Source organism: Narcine bancroftii, chromosome 2 (assembly GCF_036971445.1).
Source record: "Narcine bancroftii isolate sNarBan1 chromosome 2, sNarBan1.hap1, whole genome shotgun sequence".
NCBI lineage: Eukaryota > Metazoa > Chordata > Chondrichthyes > Torpediniformes > Narcinidae > Narcine > Narcine bancroftii.
In genome coordinates, this window is record NC_091470.1 from 157,189,046 (window position 1) to 157,210,989 (window position 21,944).

At 40.1% G+C, this 21,944-nt stretch overlaps 1 protein-coding gene across 1 annotated transcript in view; it reads right to left on the reverse strand.

Moving 5' to 3' along the window:
- The window catches only part of ssu72 (SSU72 homolog, RNA polymerase II CTD phosphatase), a 90,510-nt gene that overhangs the window by 58,319 nt on the left and 10,247 nt on the right, over nucleotides 1-21,944 (reverse strand). Inside the window, exon 2 of the mRNA XM_069918796.1 lies at nucleotides 6,856-6,999. Within this exon, the coding sequence (XP_069774897.1) occupies nucleotides 6,856-6,999 (144 nt within the window). The remainder of the gene's footprint in view (nucleotides 1-6,855; nucleotides 7,000-21,944) is intronic.

Sequence of the window (21,944 nt, forward strand, 5' to 3'; positions counted from 1 at the left end):
GAGATGCTCACTAGTGATGGTCAGTTACATTTGTAATACCTCAAATGAGACAGCTGACAGTGGGAACAAAACTGGAATTGGATGATGGGTACAATCTGCGCGCTGCGCCCCCCCACCCCCCACCACAATTTTGTTCAGGCACCTGCCCACATTTTGTTCATTCTTTGATGAAGGGCTCAAGCCCAAAACGTTGCATATGTATCTTTATCTTTGCTACATAAAGAACATCATTTGGCCAGCTGAGTTTCTCCAGCATTGTGTTTTTACTACAACCTGATGAGTGGTAGGTAACATCCATCCTGGAGAAGTATTAGCCAACCATCAAGGCAGCTGAACTACTTCCACATGATCTTCAAAAATATATACGATTTTCTAGAACGACTCATCATCACAGGTAGTATCAGAAAACCAATTTAATCAGACTGGTGTGGGGGAAAATCAAAAACTATGATATGCAATCACCAAAATATTTTCACCACCTCTAACTAATCTGATGGAATACAAAAAAAACCCCACATAACCAGCACCTCTTCTATCACCCTAAATATTCACTAAATATACTATGTGCAACATCTTCAAAATACAATCAAAACCTCATCCAGGCTTCATGGGAAAACCATCTAAAAGTTCATCTCTAAATCACACTTCCCTGCCTTTATAACAATCATTGTGGCAGAGAGTATAAAAACTGGAAATTGCTACTCAACAAACTGTGGGAATACCTTTGAATGGGTTACAGTGGTTAAAAAAAACTGGCTCATCACCACCAGTTCAAGGGCAAGTAAGGGTACATTAATTAATGGCCTTGGTCGCAACAGGCTTTACGCAGAACTTAAAAATAGCAGTGTATGCAATTCATTGAAGTTTTCAAATATACCATAGGCAGATCAATGCCATTTTATTAAATCTATTTTGCTTAAATTCTCAAACTTCATTTGATTAAGTGTCTATAAACTAAATCTTTCATCTTTGTTCTGCCTGTTAGAAGTATTTGTGCCAAACCATTATTCTTTATTCTGCCTAGTCCACTGACCTGCACCTATTCCATGTCCCTCCATACCTTTCTCATCAATGTATCTGCCCAAATTTTATGGGTTTTTATTAGAATTTTTCTTGAATGTTAAAATTGAGCTGTATTCACTACTTCAGCTGGCAGCTTGTTCCACACTCTCATGACTTCGTGAAGAAGTTCCCTCTAATATTCCCATTAAACCTTTCTCCTTTCACCCTGAACTCAAATGCTCTGGTCTGCAGCTCACCTAACCTCAGTGGAAAAAGCCTACTTGCATTTTATCTATTCATCTCATATTTCCATCGAGCTGCCTTTTCTAGCCTTTGGTAATTTATAATATCGTCCTAAATTTGCATTGTTATGGAACAGTGTTTTCGCTTATTACCAGTTTAATAAAAGCCCATACAATTACTAATTTTGGTTTGAATATGAAGAACTTGCGCATCGTCATAGACAAGCAGCTTAGTGCCATTGAAATCTTTAGTGTAAATGTTCCATTTTCAAGGAATCTTTGGACATCCTGAAGAATGCCACTGCACAGCACGACCACCCACACTGTAAATTTACAGAATGAGAATTAAATGAAAATCTCAAGTTCACAATCCCAAGTGGAACCCAGAAAACCACATAAGTATGGTGGAAAGAAATTGCCTTAAAATCTGAACGTTTCTAGTCTTACAAAAGGGACAACAGATGGTCATAAAAATCACAAGAGGAATAGAAATAAGCCCCACTGGCTCATTAAATCTGCTGTCATTCTAATCATGAGCAGATCCATTATTCCACTCAGCCCCCACTCCCCAGCTTTCTCTCTGTAACTCTTGATGCCATGACTAATCAAATACCTGCCAATCTCTGCCTTAAATACACCAATGAACTCACTTCCACAGCCACCTGTGGCAACAAGTTCCACAAACTCACGACCCTCTGACTAAAGAAAAAAATTCCACATTTTTTTTTAAGTTGATGCACTTTTATTCTGAAGTTGTGCGCTCCTGTCTACCATGGGAAACATCCTTGCCACATCGACTCTATCCATGCCTTTCAGTATTCAAATTGCCTCTATGACGTTCCCCCCCCTCATCCTTCTGTACAGCCCAGGAGCTGACAAACATTCCACATATGCAAATCCTTTCATTTCTAGCATCATTCTTGTAAATCTTCTCTGAACCCTCTCCAACGCCAGAGCAGCTTTTCTCAAATAAGGCACCCAAACCAGTACACTGTACTCTAAGTGAGGTCTCGCTAGTGCATTCTAAAGTCTCAACATTACATCTCTGATCTTGCTCGAGAAATTAATGCCAACATTGCATTTGCCTTCCCACCACCAACTCAAAACCTGAAGACTGACCTTCAGAATATCCTGACCAAGGACTCCCAAGTAACTTTGCACCTCAGAATATTGAATTTTCTCCCCCATCTAAATAATAGTCTATCCCTCTATTTCTTCCACCAAAATGCATGACAATAATTTTTCCACACTGTATTTCACCTGCTGCCTCTTTGCCTATTCTCTTAATCTATCATTGTCTCCTTGCAGCCTCTCAGTATCCTCAGCGTCACCTCCCTTACCACTATTTTGGTATCATCTGCAAAGTTAACCACAATACCATCTATTCCAAAATCCAAATCATTTATATACAATGGTTAAAAAAAGAACAGCCCCAACATCAACTCCTACGGATTCCTGCTGATCAGGCAATGCTTTACCCATGGTCATATCCTTCCTGTAATTCCACGGGCTCTCAACTTGTTTAGCAGCCTTAGTGCGGCATCTTGTCAAAGGCCTTTGGAAAGTCCAAATATACAACATCCATTGCATCTACCCTATCTACCTTACTTGCGATCTCTTCAAAAAATTGCAATAGGTTTGTCAGGAAAGATTTTCCTTTAAAGAAACCATGTCGACTTGGGCGTAGTTTTCATGCACTTCCAGGTATTCCATTACCTCATCCTTGACAACAGACTCCAATAGCTTCCTGACCACCGATGTCAGACAAAATGTCTATAATTCCTTTTCTGCTACCTCACTCCCTTCTTAAACAGCATAGTGACATTCGCGATCCTATAGTCCTATGGAACCATGCCAGAATCCATCGATTCCTGGAAAATCATTACCAATGCCTCACCATTCTCTACAGCCACCTCCTTCAGAACATGAGGGTTCATTTCATCTGGTCCAGGAGACTTATCTACCCTCAGACCATTCATGATCTTGATTGTAGTTACTTCTCTTCCCAGAGAGCCATGAAGAGAGTATGCTATTAATGTCTTTCATAGTGAAGACTGATCCAAAATATTCTGCTATCTCCTTGGCTCACGTTACAATTTCTTCAATGTCATTTTCTATCAGTCCTAAGATCATTCTTTTACTCTTTATATATTTTTTAAAGATTTTAGTATTCTATTATTTGCTCATCTCCTTTCATAATTCATCTTTTCCTTCCTAATCATCTTCTTAGTTGTCTTCTCTAAGTTTTAATAAGTTTTCTTTTAAAAAGTTTCCCACTTCTATCTTCCCACTTATTTTTGCTTCCTTGTATGCCCCCCTCTATTACTTCGGCTTTAACTTCCCTCGTCAGCCACAATTGTCTCATTTTTCCCATTCACAAATTTCTTTCTTTTTGGTATATACCTGACCTGCACTTTCCTCATTTCTTGTAGAAATTCCAGCAATTGCTGATTCTTCTCTTCCCCATTAGAATTTGCCTAGTTCTTCTCACATGTGTCTGTAATTTCATTTACTCCACTGAAATACTGACACATAGGACTCTAGCCTCTCCTTTTCAAATTTCAAAGTGAACTTAGTGATCAATATCTCCTAAGGGTTCCTTTACCTTAAGCTCTCTAATCACCTCTGGTTCATTAGACAGCACCCAATCCAAAACAGCCAATTCCCTGGTGGGCTCATCAACAAGCTGCTCCAAAAAGCCATCCCGTAGGCATTCCATAAACTCTCTCTCCTGAGATCCCATACCAACCTGACTTTCCCAATCTACTTTCATGTTAAAATCCACCACGATTCTCGTAACATTGTCCTTTCCAGTTGTATTTTGCATTCCACAAACTGCTGTTTGGAGGCCTATACATAACTGCCATTAGTGTCCTTTTACCTTTACCATTCCTTAACTCCATCCATAAGGATTCTCCCTCTTCTGATCCCATGTCCCTTCTTTCCAAAGATTTAATAGAGCCAAGTCATCCCCTGCCTACCTATGCAATATACCATGTATCCTTGGACGTTCAGCTCCCAATATCATCCGTTAACCACGACTCAGTACTGATCACATCGTACTCTCCAATCTGTAGCTGTGCAATATCATCCACCATGCTGTGTGCTTTTAAGTTTAATACCTTCAGACCAGTTTTTCAATGCACCGTGTCGCTGTCATTTCTCCAGCCATCATTTTGTCTCATCACCTGCCTGTCATCCTTGCTGCACTATCTTCACTTTACTACCGTTTCCTGACAAGTTTTGCCACCTTTCAGTTGAAGGAATCCTGCATCTGATTTGCATATGGGCTCTGCTACTGAAATTAACAGATCGATGTTCTAACTTAAACTTCAGCAAAACAACTGCAGCAAAATAGGCAGTTGCAATTCTCCAAGCCTCAAGAAGAAAGCTCAGACAGAATTAAGATGCAGGTTTCTTGTGCCACCAAGGCTTGGCAGCATCACTTTGACAAATGGCACAATCTTTAGTAATGCAACACTAAACTCTGCACTGCTAAAGCAACAGAAAACCAAAAAATACTGTCAATTGTATTTCTGCAAAATTGTATTTTGTTCCCTCTATTCCAAAATGTTGCTACTGAGATTACAAAACAGCAAATAGACAAATTTGCCTATTCATGCTTTTGATTTTCAGTATCAAAATCAAATTTCAACAAGTTACTGTAAATCTATGAAATGTTTGTGCAAGCTAAACAATTCCAACTTAAGTACTGTTTATTCCTGCTTTAAAAGCCTTTTTAAATGTTATTTCATTCTATCCTTCAAGTAAAATAACCAGTTTCCTTAGGATACCAGTGATATGCAGTAGGCCCTGAACTACAAGGCTAAATTAAATCCATTTCCGGCTTACTTTTTCTATTAGTATTCAATCTGAATTATTTAAATGGACAAAAACAAAGTCACTTCTTGTTCACACATTTTGTTGAGTAATTTTACTGTAGAATTGTTTAACTGATTAAAAATAAGACATTGAACATGGTTGCAAAAATAAGCTAAACACTCAGTAAATTCACTACTTTTTAAATTGAAATCCCGGGATTAAAAGATTATGTATAGGGGTAATTAAACACATCTATTGAGCCCAAACAGAACCAATAATAATTCTGGGTTACTTGTTACAAAAAAAAACTTTTGTAGTTAGCCATCTGCCAATAAAAGCTAACAGTGAGATCTCCCATTTCTAAAATAACATGGTGCTAGCCAAGAAGATTTTAGAAAATAAAGCAATGCTTTTGCAATTAAACTACTAACACAACTTTTGCAGGAAAATAGTTAAGAAATGGAGGAAAAGCATCAGTAAGTTACCTATTTAACAACTTTTAAAATGTTCAGGGATTCATTAGGCTCAGGTCGATTGTTTCAGTTTGTGCCCAAATTGAGTTGGCCCCACAAACCCAAGGATTTCGATCAATAGCTTATTGCTTTCAATTTCTACACTAAATTTATACGCTGCTCTCACCTTACAATCAACGTGAAAGCCAAATAGAGGACACACTGAAAGACTATATTCTTTAACAATTTAAATTTTGCATCAGTTGAGGCTCAGTTGGTAACACTCTTGTTGGCTGTCAGATTGTAGTCTCCAAACTGATATTCTAGCACAGTGCTGAGAGTGCTACATTGTTGAAGATTCCATCTCTTAGAAGCAACAATAATTGAGGACCTCGTATTCCCTGCCAGGTGAGCAAACGTGGGGAATTTCTGGAACCATCCTTCTATCAGCATTATAAAAACAAATTTCCGCTCATCGTCGTGCTGCTTGTGGAAAATTGCTGTGCATAAAATTAGCTGCCACATTTCCTACATTGCAACAGTGAATACACTTTAAAAATACTTCATTAGCTGTGTGCTCAACATTGCCAAAAATATTTGATAATTGTATTTTTTTTATAATTAACAAACAGAACAAGAATTTAATGCAAGTTACTTGTAATAATAAATTAACTCATTTTGAAGGAAAATGTGGTAAAGGCAGGCTTTTCCTTAGCTTTTTCTGAAATGTGGACAAGCACATTTCCTGCATTAAGAATGCTACACCTTGGGATTCTAAAATCACTTGAATTCAGATGCAGTTTTAGGCAAGAGTATTTGTTAAGGGCTAAATATCACTGTACTGATGTTAAAGTACAGTAATAATGTCTCTTCTGTTATTGCTTCAATTGGTTTCCTCTAAGACAGTCCTTATTTAGAAAAATAACTCAATATTACTAGTTATATCACGTTAAATTGCCACTCTAATCCTATTACGTCTGAATAAATGGATGCGCAGCACTCAAGACCCATCTCTTCAATTTTATGACATTTCTAAACTAAAGTCAAAGTGGGAAATTAATGGGCACGCAGCAGTCTATTACCGTAAAACTAGACATGTATCCTTACCAACAGGAGTTTCTTCTATCTAATCCTAACTGTATTTGTAGAATGCTTTCATTAATTAAAATACAAGATAAACAGAAGTTGATGAAACACAAGGACCTGACTCACCCTTGACATTACATTTTCCTACCCGGTAAATTTACAAAACTGTGGCATGTCTCCCCACTACAATAAAAATCTAAACACAGACACCTTGGAACCAGTGACCTAAAAATAGTGTGCCTCATGGATACAGTTCTTTGTCTTTCCTAATGAGATCAGTGTACATCTGATCATATGTAGTTTTGAAATCGTATATATTTGGCTTGTCCGGAGCAGGTCCCGGTAACTTCACATGCATCCCCGTACCAAACGATCGAACATTGAAGCCTTTTTTGCTGCAAAAAAAAAAGAAAACAAAATTAGAGGTATATTATGAAAAATGTCAAATCTATTTTAAGTTTACCTTTAAAACAAAATGAGCACCGAGCATGTACTTCAGAATCTCGAGCGTCAAGGCTGGGCATCTGTCAAGATTTATGTTTTGAAATAAAGCTAACTCATATATAGCATACTTACACAACACCTTGTCCAAAAATAGCCCAAATAATTAGTCCACTCCAGCACAATTTACACCAAATATTTATACTGAATAGTTCTTACTTCAATATTAAATATTTCATTGTTCAACTCACCATGTACAAATTCTCCATATTGTTCAATTTACTTTGAGGTATTTTACTTTCATTTACCCCCCATCAGAAAGAACATCAACAGAGAATGCTGCCATTGGAGAGCACCAGTAATCATCAACGATCCACACCACCCAGCACATGCTCTTTTCTACCATCAGGAAAGAGGTAGAGGCGCCATAAGACTCACACCACCAGGTTCAGGAACAGCTGCTACCCCCTCCACCATTAGACTCCTCAACATCATATTCAATCAGGGATTCATTTAAGGTTTCTTACTTTAGCACTTTATTGATTTTTTTAAATTCTCCTGTACGGTGCAGTCAGTTTGTTTACATGTGTACGTTGTGTCATTTTATTTTCCCCAAAGTAAAAAGAATATCAGGGTTGTGTGATGTCGTGCATCTATTCTGACAATAAATTTGAGATCTGAAATTTCTCTTCAGTTTAAATGATCAGGTTTTATTCTCATCTTTCCCTTTCCAGAAGAGGATATACTTTAAAGCACCGTTCTGAGCACATATACAATACACAAGGAAACCATTTTCTGTCCAAGTTTATCTCATTGGGCAAAATTGAGCAGGTTATAAGGAAACAGACAATGCTGGCAACATTTAGTCCTTCACCAGCCAGACTTAGCATAAAATCAGATTCACCATTTACATGCTAACACTGGAATAGATGGGAAGCTAAAATTCACTTTTAATAAAAAATAATTTACTGTTTTTTAATTGTTTGTGACTTGTTTTATTTTTTTCTTTAAAATGTCTTCAAATGTTTACATATTTTTAACAGTTTAAACAGCTGGTCTAAAACTTTGCCAGGAGCCAAAGCTCTGTCCCAGCATCTTTTGTGAAGTGCAATAAGGGTTTCTAAGCATTATCTTAACAGCATACTGACCACTGAGAGCGACCTTGCTATGGTTTGCTGGATGCCTCCAACAAACAGGCATGGCAATGGGGGGAGGGGGGGAAAGAAGATTGTCAGTTCATTTGATCTACCCCATCAAGTTTAAGTACAAGCAGGAAGACAGGTACACCAAATCCAGCCAAATGCTTTCACTGTTAGCAGATCGAGCGAACATCAGGCATTTGTTAGCTTGCCTCACTTTACGAGTTGATCAAAATGCTAATATTCAGCACACTAATGGCTCTTCACTAAAACGTCTGAACAATCTGTGCTGGGTTTTTTGAGAAATTGTATACAATTTTGTTTAACAATTTCACTTCCAGCATAAGCCATTTTTAATCTTATGTAAATCATCACACTCTCACAATACAAAAGTTGGAGGCCAATGTAGTCACAAAAAATAATCAATTCACCATACAAATAACTGCCTTTCATTAACTACAAACGAAGCACATGAAATTGCTACATGACTATCTGGAACAGTTCAGTGCTCTTTCTTTCTTGGCAAATCTCTAGCAGTGGCGGATTAACCATCAAGCTGAATAGGCTGAAGCCAGGGTTCAGAGGGTAAGGGGACCTGAGCGCCTCGGCTTCAACTCACTCAGTAAAGGGTAGGCTGGACTTGGTTTCTCACTTACTGCGGGACTGGACGGGTGAAGCCAGTGACTGTGGCCAGAGTCAGCATCATGCCTTTGCCAGGGTTACACGCATGGTAGTTTTTGCGAGCTGGCAAGATGAAGATATGCCACTGTGTGTGATCCTCCTCCTTCCCACTAAACTATTAGATTTTTAGCATCCAATTCAGTCGGAGAGATGTTAAAAATCTAATATTTAGCAGGAAGATGGAGGATTGGGGGTCGAATCTGCCTGTAATCTCCAGTATGCTGAATAATAAGGAAGAGTTTAGGAGCTTCTCCCCCCCCCCTCCCCAAGATACAGCCCAACAATGCTAACAGTAGGCACCAAACTACCAATCCAAGTTGGAGGATAGGTTGTTTGGTGCCTGCACTGCTGCCAGGCCATGTCGTGCTCGTCAGGACTCGTGGGATGGTGGGGGGGCTCCTAAATTCTTCCTTATTATTCCAGCATACTGAGCTCCAAGTCACTCGCTTTCCATACGAAGTGAACACCATTTATTGAATAATCTGGGGCAGCATGATGTGACAGATAAATTACAAACAAAATAACTGTGTCCCCCTATGGTGATCCACACAGGTGCTCATTTGCTAACCAGCAGGAAGCAGTTATTTATTATGTGAGTATAGAGTAAAACATCTGTAATTGATTCATATAACTTGTCTCTATATTTTATTATACATGTAGTACTCTTTCTTTGGCTTGGCTTCGCGGACGAAGATTTATGGAGGGGGTAAAAAGTCCACGTCAGCTGCAGGCTCGTTTGTGGCTGACAAGTCCGATGCGGGACAGGCAGACACGATTGCAGCGGTTGCAAGGGAAAATTGGTTGGTTGGGGTTGGGTGTTGGGTTTTTCCTCCTTTGCCTTTTGTCAGTGAGGTGGGCTCTGCGGTCTTCTTCAAAGGAGGTTGCTGCCCGCCAAACTGTGAGGCGCCAAGATGCACGGTTTGAGGCGTTATCAGCCCACTGGCGGTGGTCAATGTGGCAGGCACCAAGAGATTTCTTTAGGCAGTCCTTGTACCTTTTCTTTGGTGCACCTCTGTCACGGTGGCCAGTGGAGAGCTCGCCATATAACACGATAGTGTTACATGTAGTACTAATACAACATTATACATAGTAGTGTAGTCGTACCAGTCACTCAATCAAGGCTCATGCCTCACGGTCGCGGAAGCACCGCGTTCACCCAACCAGCAATAGGGTCTCGGTCCCATCTATCATTCTAGCTCTGCCGGTCCCAATGCAACCTGTCAATCAATGCTCACGTTTGTAAAAGCATGCAAGAGTCTGAGGTTTGTCTTGCAGCAGAAATAGACCCATACTGCGCCAGCATCACTCCCAGAAAAGTCGGAGACAACTGATTCAATTAACCCTGGACTCTGCTACGGGAGCAGAGTAAGTGATCACTTTAATTATTCATGCTGTTTAAATTATGAATGATAGAACAGTTTCTGGAAATTGTATCCAAAGTTTCCAAATTGCAATGGCTGTTGTAAATAGCTGAAAGGTGGGGCGGCTGGCTGGGGTTGGTACAAGCCGGGGGGTGTCGCACAGCAGAGAGCCGAATAGGGACAGGAAAAACTGCCCCAAATACAGCAGTGTGTCAGAGTCTGGCAATGAGGTCCCTGTTAGTGGCCAGCACCAAGGAACCCCACTAACTGCCCAACCTCTCTAAATACGCCCCTCTCCACTTGGGCTATTGCCACCTTGCCCACCAATTCTATCGTGCAATCGCCAAGCACAGTGTACACATGCACACCCTGAGTTCATACCCAGTGGATAAATTTAGAATATGTGAGGGGAAGGCATTACCCAGGTTGGGGGTGGGGGAAGAGAGGGGAGGCCTTACTAAAGCTCAGCCGAGGGGCCCAGGTAGTAGTTAGTCCACCACTGGTTTCCACAGCACATTTTTTTTTGTGGAAAAAAAATGCAGTCAACAAAACAAACACTTAGAAGGAAACGAGTGAAGCAAGCCAACCGGCACAAAGGCGCAGCTAACATTCAATAAAAAAGATTTTTTTCTGCCTGTGGAGACAAGTGGTCCTGTATGAGAATATGACAAATAACACTATTAATCTGTGTAACACATTGTACAAAATAAATTCATTTCTTTTAACCAAAGAACCTGTTATATTTTTGAAGTTCTATCCCTTGCACTGATAGATCTTGCTGTAAACAGAACAAAGTACACTTGGTTTTTTATGAAAGAGAAACATTTCCATTACATTTCAATGCAGTGTCTCAGGAAGCCAATAGATTAACCAGGGTTGAGAAACCTCACTTGTTTGGCCAAATGAGGCAGCGTAAGTGACAAATTTATTTCTCAAGGACGTCTACAAGATCTTCTCTATTTTGTATTAGACTGGGTTATATTACAAGGCAATCCTGTTTGTGGACCTATTTATTGTTATTGCCACATGTTCCAAGACAGTGAAAAACTTAATTTTGTGTGCGATTCAGGCCATTCACAAAATGTTGCCGCAATGATGCCATTTTGGATTTTAACATTGACAGATAACCACATTGTGAAAACAAAGCAAGTTAGTATAATGGCCATTACAGAGATTTGGTTGGAAGACAGGCAGGATTGCCTGATGCAGGTACCTTTTAAAAAGAATTAAGATGGAAGGTAAAGGGTGGGGGGGTGGGGCTGGAGTGGAATAGCATTACTCGTCAGGGATAGTATCTTGGCTATAGAAATGGAGGAGGCTATAGAGAGAGAGTATCCACTGAATCGGTGTGGGTAGAAGTCATAAATAGAAAGAGAGCTATCACTGTGCTGGGAGTAGACTATAGGTCCCCATATAGCCCTCAGGACACCAAGGAGCAGATAAGCAGGCAAATTTTGGATTGGTGCAGAAAATACAGGGTTGTAGTTATGGGTGATTTCAACTTCCCTAATATTGACTGGCACCTCCTTACTGCAAGAGGGATAGCTGGAGCTGAATTTGTCAGATGTGTCCAAGAAGGATTTTTGATACATTATGTAGACTAGCTGACAAGAGGAGAAGCCATACTGGATCTAATCCTGGGAAATGAACTTGGTCAGATGGGGAACCTCTTGGTGGGGGAACATTTTGGTGAGAGTGACCACAACTCCTTGAGCTTTAGCATAGCCATGGAAAAGGATAAAAGCAGACAAAATGGTAAAGTGTTTAATTTGGGAAGGACTAATTATGATGGGATGAAGCAGTAACTAGTGAAAGTAAATTGGAAATGGATGTTCAAGGGAGAAACCACAGAACATGTGGAGGAAGTTTAGGGACCACATGCTGGGTTCAGGATAGTTTTGTCCCATTGGGACAAGGAAAAGGTGGTAGGAAAAGGGAACCATGGTTGATGAAACAAGTGAGGCAGCTAGCCAAGAGGAAGAAGGATGCATATATTAGATATAGGAAGCAGCAAACAAGAGGGGCTCATGAGAAGTATATGGTAGCCAGGAAGAAGAAAGGACTTAGGAGAGCTTGAAGGGGGCATGAGAAGACCTTGGCATGTAGAATTAAGGAGAATCCCAAGAGATTCTATGCATTAAGTGAAAAACAGAAGGATGACGAGAATGAAGGTAGGGCCGCTAAAGGATAAAGGAGGCAACATTTGCCTGGAGGGAGGGGTTCTAAATGAATACTTTGCTTCAGTTTTCACAAAAGGACCTAGATCAGGGTGAGGTTGGAATAGACAGTGTTGAGATTAAGGTAGAGGAAGTGTTGGATCTTCTCAAAAACATTAAGATTGATGTCCCCTGGGCTAGACATGATATACCCCAGGTTGCTGAGGAAAAGTAAGGGAAGAGATAGCTGAAACAGTAGTATGATTTTTGAATCCTCTTTGGCCACAGGGGAGATGCCAGAGGATTGAAGAATGGCAAATGTCGACCTTGGTTTAAAAAAGGTAATAGGGAAAATCATGGAAATTATAGACCAGTGAGTCTTATATCAGTGGTGTGCAAACTATTGAAGAGGATTCTTAAAGATAGGACCTATGAACATTTGGAGAAGTACAGTCTACTCATGGCTTGGTGAAGGGAAGGTTGTGTAAGCCTAATTGAGTTTTTGAGAAGGTAACAAAAGAAATTGAGGGCAAGGCAGTAGATGTGGTCTACATGGATTTTAGTAAGGCATCGTTCAGAAAGTCTTGAGGCATGGGATCTATGGAACCTTGGCTGTGGGGATTAAAAAATGGCTTGCAGGTAGAAAGCAGAGAGTAGAAGTGGACAGAAGTATTCTGTCTGGAGGTCAATGACTAATGGAGTTCAACAGGGATCTGTTCCAAGACCCCTGTTCTTCATGATTTTTATAAATGATCTAGATGAAGAAGCTGAAGGATGAGTCAGTAAGTTTGTGGATGACATGAATATTGAAGGAGTTGTGGATGGAGTTGAAGGTTGTTATAGGTTACAAAAGGATATAGACAGGATAGAGAGTTGGGCTGAAAAGTGGCAGATGGAGTTCAACCGGATAAGTGTGAGGTGATGCATTTTGGAAGGACAAACCAGAAGGCTGAGTACAGGGTTAACGGTCGGTTTCTTAAAAGTGTGGATTAACAGAGGGAACTTTGGGTCCAAATCCATACATCCCTCTAGGTCAGGGGTGTCAAACTCAAATTCACGGAGGGCCAAAATTAAAAACTTGGACTAAGTCGAGGGCCGAACTAAATATTTATTGAAAATTTTCAACAACATCTGCATGTTTTCTCTTCTTTCAACATATGTAATGTTAAACTTTAGGATATAACTTTAGGAGGATAATGTTACAGGTCAGGAGTAGGTAGCTCAAGTTCACCCTTTGCTTGACCTGAGGGAAACCTATTTGGTCCCTGTGGAGATGTAGTCAGCATTCACAGGCTGTGTCCATTTTGGCCTGCATCAGGACTCAGCATTTCCTGCTCACTCCTCAGGCTCTAGGCCTCTATTCACCCTCGACCCACCATCCCTCTACCTGACCAGTCCTTTACCCAACCTCTACTCACCCCTCACTCCACTCGCTCTGCCTCTACCCACCCCATCCTATACACGCCCCTCTACTGCCTATCCCCTCAACCTGTTCCTCCCTCTACCTGTCTCTCACCCTCTAATCACCCCTCCCCTACTCGCCCTGCCCCTCCCCTTTTACCTCTTCCCTATCCACCCCTCCTTCTACTCATCCCTCCCTCTAACTGCCCCTCGCACCACCATAACTTCCCCTGCCCATTACTCCTCACCTACACCCTCTGCCCACCCCTGCTTACCCACCCACTCAGGCCCAGCACGCTGCCGATCAGCCTTTGAGGAACAGCGGGGGCCGTGCGCAGCCTGCCATGTCCGTCGCACTGACAGGAAATCACAGGCGCTCGCCAATCCGACGCACCGCTCGACAGGTGGGAGAAGTGACTGGTTGTGCGGGGAGCCTTCCAACTGGCTTTCCGGCTGATGACATCGACAGACTTCTCGTGTTACAATTTTGTTTTCCCCGTTCTCAAAATTTGCACAGTCAACCTGCAACACTCTTGCTCCCTCCGCGTCCCGTGGATCTGATGCCCGGGTGTTGTTAGGATTCCCAGCAGGTTTGTGGAACTTTACCATTCTGGATTCCTTTTTGAGAATATTCTGGCCATCTTTTAAGGGGGGTGGTTTTAGGGGGGAGGTCATAGTTAGGGGGTGGGGAAGGATGTGCAATGAAGGGAGAGGATGCTGGGGGTGACATTACCAAAAAACAGCATCAGCTCTCGCTGCAGGGTGGGCCACCTCTAATACATTTTTGAAATGATCTTGCGGGCCAAATATAATTATATCGTGGGCCAAATTTGGCCTGCGGGCCAGAGTTTGACATGTGTGCTCTAGGTTACCACATAGGTTGATAGGATAATTAAAAAGGCCTTTGCAATGCTGGGCTTCATTAATAGGGGGAATGAGTTAAGAGTAGAGGGGTCACGTTGCAACTCTGCAAATATCTGGTGAGATCACTCTTACATTATTGTGTTTAGTTCTGGTTATCTCATTACAGGAAGGATGCGGAAGATCTGGAGAGGGAGCAGAGGAGATTTACCAGAATGTTACTTGGATTGGAAAATAAGTCTTATGATGCAAGGTTAGCAGAGCTGTGACTTTTTCTTTAGAGCACAGAAGAATGAGAGGATACTTAGAGGTTTACAAGATTATGATAGGGTGGAAAGCCAGAGTCTGTTTCCCAGAGCAGGAATAGCAAACACCAAAGGTAATGAGTACAAAGTGAAGGGAGGAAAGTTTCGGGAAGACATCAGGGGTGTTTTTTTTTGTAAGTGCAGAGTTGTGGGTTTCTGGAATACCTTGTCAGGAATGGTGGTGGAGGCAAAACATTAGGAGCATTTAAGACTCCAAGACATGGACAGATGAAAAATAGAGGATTACAAGGTGGGGGGGGGTTAATATTTTTTTTAGGAATATTTGAGTTGGAACAACATCAAGGGCTGAAGGGCCTGTACGGTTTTGTTCTATGTTCCAATTCAAATTAATTTTCAATGGTTTCCTGCCATTGCAGGAGCTTCTCTACCTTCCACTGTGTGCTGAAAGTCCCAGGAAGAGTGACTTCTGTTGCTATTGCAACATTTGGTTGACCCCCCCCCCCACCCCACTTTCAAACAAGTAGCTGGCATGCTCTCCTGAGATTTACTAAACCACATTGCTACTAGCAAACCTATAATTTCAAAAGAATTGCAGCAGGAATCTGAAATCAGAACCAAACTGGCATGGCTTTCATCCAGGGGACAGATTGAAAGACAGAGCAAAGCTGGTAGCTTGAAATGCATCACACATCAAGGACAGAAACCAAGGACAGAAATGCAAGACCTCAACAATTCAAGAAGTATGAATTAAATTGATTAACAAGGGCATTGAAATGTAGTAAGAAGTTTTATGCACCATAAAACAGTCATGGCTTTCACCTTGAAAATTATATTCAACATTGCGCCAGTAAATATACGGTTAGTGGGGAAATGAATGGTTAAAATAGTAAATTTGGAACTTTTATCAATAGTAACCTTGCCCATTACATGTGAAAACATTGAATGTACTAAAAATTACCTTGTCTCTTTAAGAGTTTAATATACAGACATATTAAAATCATAAAATTCTACTGATTCCAGTGTTCAGATAAACTATTATAAATGCAGTTCACACAGACAAAAAAAATGAACCAAAAAAAAAACTTGCTTTAATTTGCATGGATGTAGAAATTTTGGGAATTTCCATAAAAATCAATTTCCACTGATCTAACTGTAATTTTTCATGATCAGGAATTCTCTGTTTAATACAACTTATTTAACCCTGACTGAATAATTGGAGGTCACAGACCACAATAAATGGCAAAAAAAATCAAGGAGTTTCTTCCCAAAATAATGGAAATATATTACAGGAATTGACAATGAGCTAATAAATCCATGCCTTCTGCAATTGTGCCAACAACCTCAAAATTTGAGGGAGACTTGGTGATTTATTTTTTTTTGATTGGACATACAGCCCGGAAACAGGCCATTTTGGCTTGCAAGTCTGTGCCGCCCAATTTACATCCCATTAACCAACATCTCTAGCAAGTTTTATTTGAATGGTGGGAGGAAACCGGAGCTCCCAAAGAAAACCCCATGCAGACACAGGATTGTTTACAGCTTAAAAATAGTTTCCAACAGGGAATACACCAACCAAGTTTATCGTCACGTTCAGTGAGAAAGATCGTTTTGTGAACTGTGCAAGTAGTCATTGCATACATAGTACAGAAGTAAAATCAATGAGTTACAGACAGTTCAGTTATGACATAGCAAAAGCTTTTTTTTAAACTAGTGAAAGGTTCACAAAGGAATATGATAATTGCAATGAAAGAAACTGCCCTCAAACCTAGTGGTACATGTCACACACGTGAACCTTCTGCCTGATGGGTTGGATGAATTAGTCACTTTTCCAAGACAGCAGGACATATAAATGGAGCCAGTGGAGGTGGTGTGATGGTCAGTGGTACATTTGCAATTCTCTGCAGTTTCTTGGGGTCTTGGCCAAACCAGTTCCCACATCACGCAGTAATGTATTCTCTCAGGATACTTTTGATGGTCATGTATAAAAACCATTGAGGGACACAGGTTGGAGATGTTTACCCCAAAACATTAAGTTGGTCCATCTCCAGTTCAGCTTCATTGAGGCAGACAGGGGAGTGAGATCCACCACTCCTCCAGATATCAAAGGCCAACTTCTTCATCTTGTTGACATTAAGGAAAAGGTTATCGTCCTGGCACCAAGCCACAAGTTCCTCTATCTCCCTTCTATATTCCAACTTATTGTTTGAGATCTGGCCTACGAAGATGCTTCCATCTGTTAATTTATAGATGAGTTGGAGCGGAGTTTAGCTACACAGCCATATGCCCATGGCGTGCACGTAAAAATGTAAGCAGCTTCGCTCAGCCATAACATTAAGGGAGAGGTGTTGTCACCGATCCTCATAAATGGCAGTCTGCAGGGCAGAAAATCTTGAATCTGGTTGTGTAGGTTGGTGCTAAGGCCTTGGCCTCAGAATATTGGAATGAGCTTATTTGGCACTGTGGTGTTGAAGGCAGAGCTGAGATCAATGAATTGAAGTCTGACATAGGTGCCTTATTAAGTTATGACACGTCAACCCCCAGAAGACCTTTAAATCAGATTTCACATTTGTCATCATCAAGAATATATGATTTCAAGAATATCAACAGATGGGAGTGTTTGGGGGAGGGGTCTTAGAACTTGCAAGTGAAAAGCAGACATTGAAAGCAGTACATTCCATTCATGCATTGAATTTATATTGTCCGGCAATATTTCAGAATTCACAGCACTGCGTCTTGGAGGTATTTAAATCGATAGTTTATTAGGAAGTCTAAACTTAAAACCGGAATGTGGAAAAATATTTAGTCTGCATCAAGGATCCTACCACCCAACACACGCTCTGTTCTCACTGAGAAGAGGAATCGGTGCCACAAGACTTGCCCCACCCTGTTCAGGAACCCACCATCAGACTCAACAACAAACTCAATCAGGGACTCATTGAAGGACTCTTACATTTGCACTTTATTGATTTTTATTTCTCTCAGTTTGTTTACATTTCTTTATTTGATTACAGGTGTACGCTGTGAAGTTTTTTTGCATTACCAATAAGTGGTAATTCTGCTTCGCCCACAGGAAAAGGAATCTCAGGGTTGTATGTGATGTCACATATGCACTGACAATAAATTTGAAATCAAATATTCTTAAATAAAAACAGGAAATTAAAGCACATTACCAAAATTATGGACAGGGGCTCTTCACAAGCTTCAAGATAATGTTTACACTATAAATCTCTCCTTGTCTAATCAATATTCACATTGCTTTCAGAAAAGTTGCACAAGTCTACAGCTTTGGGGCAGAAGTAGTTTGAAACCCTACATTTATTAATCAATTAACAATACAAAAAGATAGCTAACATGTAAATTGGTATAGAGAAACCATCACCACATTTAAGTTCTGAAGCAATGATTGCCTTGAGTGTACTGTCTAGATTTAAATGATGAAACGGCACCAAAATACAATTTTAGCGAGAATAATTTAATTGACTATTTCAAATTGTTCCAGATGATCACCAATATTTCAAGCAAGTGTTTGAGTTGGTCTGGAACAAATGTATTCAAGTTTTCTGCACTAGTGAACGGCATATCAGAAGGAATCAGCAGAGGTTCAATCCTCCATATATCCTAAACATTTGACAAAATATTAGGTTTAGTCTCCCAGGCTTAACTTGGAACAATTCTTTGTCTTTACTTTCCTCCCATACCCAATTCTTTCATGTACCAGGACAATGGGTGGGTTTGGGAGGGGGGGGGGGAAGAGTGACAGATACACAATAGAGGAGTACAATGGGGTAAAAGACAGAACAAATCAGAAACAATAGAAAGTTAAAGGCATCACCTTCCCCTGAAGGCAAATGCCTAAATCCGGCAGTGTGCAGAAAGGAATCTATGCACAAAGCAGAATACTGCATGTAAAAATCAATTACACACAGTACATGCTGAGAAATAGAAATCACGAACATGGAGTAGCAGTTTCACAGTGGTCATCTGCTCTAACCTGTGATCATATTTCTGGGCTCAAAGTTTGGACCCTGCTTAACTGGTTCATTTAGTTTAATGGATCTCTTCTTCAATCCACTATTGCAATACATTTCACAGGCTCACAAGTCTCTTCCAAATCCTATCAAAATCCAGAATGTAATCTACAAAAACCAAGCATGTGAATATCACAAGTAGAGTCCAGCACCTATGGGAACTGGTAGATGACGGTTAAGTGTATTTTCCTGTGCTTAAGACTCACTCTTACAATGCTTAATATCTGCAGTAAGAATAAACATTTTAAAAGACCAAAGACAAAAATACTACACTGTACTTACACTGAATGAACTTCACTTACATGAATATATAAAATCTTAACTTTATTTTCAGTCACATTCTTTGAAAACATTTAACAGTTGCTGCATCTGCAGGTTCCTCCCCCTCCACAGAGTCGCCCAAAAGAAGAACAATAACATTATAGATAATTAACCAACCCCCCCCTGCAAATTTACAGATAAAGCTTCTGACTAGGGTGACTTACTAAGCAGGGAAAAGGAGACACCCCAACAGCGAGTGGCATCAACCAGCTCTTCATCCTGGGTGACACCATTGCTGTTTCACACAACTTTATTCAAATAGCTCCAATGAGCAAAGCACGACCAAGGCACTCCGCAGCTGAATATTTATGTATTGCTTCAGAGAATATGCACTTTTTACCATTTTAAATTTGCATTTATTTTATTCTTATTTATTTTAATCTATTTTCCTCAACTTTCTTGCCAGTTGCTTGAGGTGGATACCAGAGGTTTTACTGTTCAAGGACTATTATTCTATTGAGATTTACTTATCAGTTGGCAACAAATCCACCAAATTGCTGGAATTCTTGAGTACTCGTTGGAGGGCATATCCCAACTATATGTGGGTTTTTAAGGAAATATGGTTATTGAGTTGTAATTATGAAACTTTACCTATAATGCACTTCAGTGGATGATTTAATTTTAATTTGCTAATTGTTAACTCGCAGATTAAAGAGATAATGTTATCCTTCAGCAAATAAACTAGAATAATTCAACTGCTTATTGTGTTAGTGTTTTTTTTTTAATTACCATTCACCAAGAGAATGCTCTGAATTTAGTTAATAGAAAATACTCCGTATTAATTAGAACATGCAATATTCAATCTAGTTTCCCCACTGAAAAACAAGGTATTAAAGGGCATCTTGGGATACAATTTATATTGCACCTGTAACACACTACAAAGTGGTTTATTTCAAACAGGTAGTGCACATCATAAATGTAACTAAGGTCATGATCTATCAAGGCTCCCTGGGTTACAGATGATCCAATTTATGGAAATGTGACTTTACACAAAATTTTTCCAAAATAGTAATAATAGGTTTTGTGGTATTAATGACTGGACATAGAATATAACACAAAAATCCCCTTTATCCAGATTTCAAGCAACCAGCAAATAATACAAAAGTTTAAAATTGGAGCCCCCCCCCCCGGAACCAAACAATTAGTTAACCAATCATGCAACACGCAGTCTCAAGCAATCAGAAAATTCACTTATCTGGTATCTATCAAACCCCCTTGGTGCCAGACACTGGAGATTTTACTATCAATTAGTTTAATTATAGGTGGCATTAAGGACAAATGTAGAGCAATACGAGAACCGATTTTTTTTAATGGACATTTCTGCCTCGAGAAATTGGCTTTAAGGACTTCTCTCAGGAACACAGCAATTATGTAATCCACAGATCACCTGCATTTCAAAGCAGGCAAAAGTATCAGGATATTCAATGTACTTTTGGAGTAATTTCAGGTAGTGAAAGGGAATGTACATTATAGATGTTTAGTGCTGATATAATGCTAAACATCTTAAGATCAAAGTCAAATATTTTGCCCAATTTCACAGCAACAAATAAGGGTGCATAATGCAATGGTAGATATAATTCAAAATTTCAAGTTTGCTCTAAAATTTTAGAAAAGCTGACAAAACTCAAATTTAATTCACCCATGTTTGAGTAATCAGTCAAATTCCACTTTGAAACCCAAGTTCTAGACCAGTTTCAAGCTAGCTTTGCAAAAACAGAACTTGTTCCACTATTGTAGGTCCTTAAATCAAACTACAGCATTACACTTTTAACCCCTTTCATACTGCTGATTACATGTGGGTTGAACCAGGTGTGAAACATCCCAACCTGGAAGGGTAATTCAACCGGACTCTGACATTTGGTGGAGGCAAGTGTAAGAACCCAGCCAAATTAACTCAATAACCAGTGTGAAAGCACAATCAGCTCTCGCATTGTCACCACTGGAGGAGGCACCCCTTAAAATGCCGGGTTGCTGATTAACCAGGTACATCATGGTGCAGTGGGAAAGGCTCCCAAGGGCAGCATGCCCAATAAGTTTACCCACTTCCTAAAAGGGTTGGCAGTGGGAAAGGGCATCCCCACTAAAGGTACATAATACAGAGCCAAATTAATTGACATAGTCAGACCATGATGATAGAGTAACCATTCAAAATCCCCAGTTATTGACAGGAGAGAGTGGTCACAGGAAATCCTATTCTGCTGTGGTAGCTTGAGGCTTTGAGACCAGGAACAATCGCTGACTCAAACCATAGGAACATCGACTTCTTTTTAATTTTTTTTAAAGATTTGGTGGAACTTGTCAAGTTTTGAACTGCAAGCTGTGCATCATTACCCACATCTATCTATATTGGCAATTACAAGTGTGAATTAGATGGTTCTACCAAAGAATTATAGGCTGAATAACCCTGCATCCTATCCTATTAATTTCTGTAACATTTGTTATGAACTTGCTTTCCTGAACCCTGAAGAAAATGTGCTTTACAAGATTTAATAAGGCTGCATGGGTTTCCTCAAGATACTCCACTTTCTTCCCACATTTGAAAGACTTAAGTACCGCAAATTAGCCCTAGCACACAGTTAAGAATCTGCAGGGTTTGATGGGAATGGTGAGAACAAAACTATAATATAGTTTCCATGGGTGTTTGAATGTTAATGCAGATTCGGAGTGCTGAAAAGTCAATTTTCA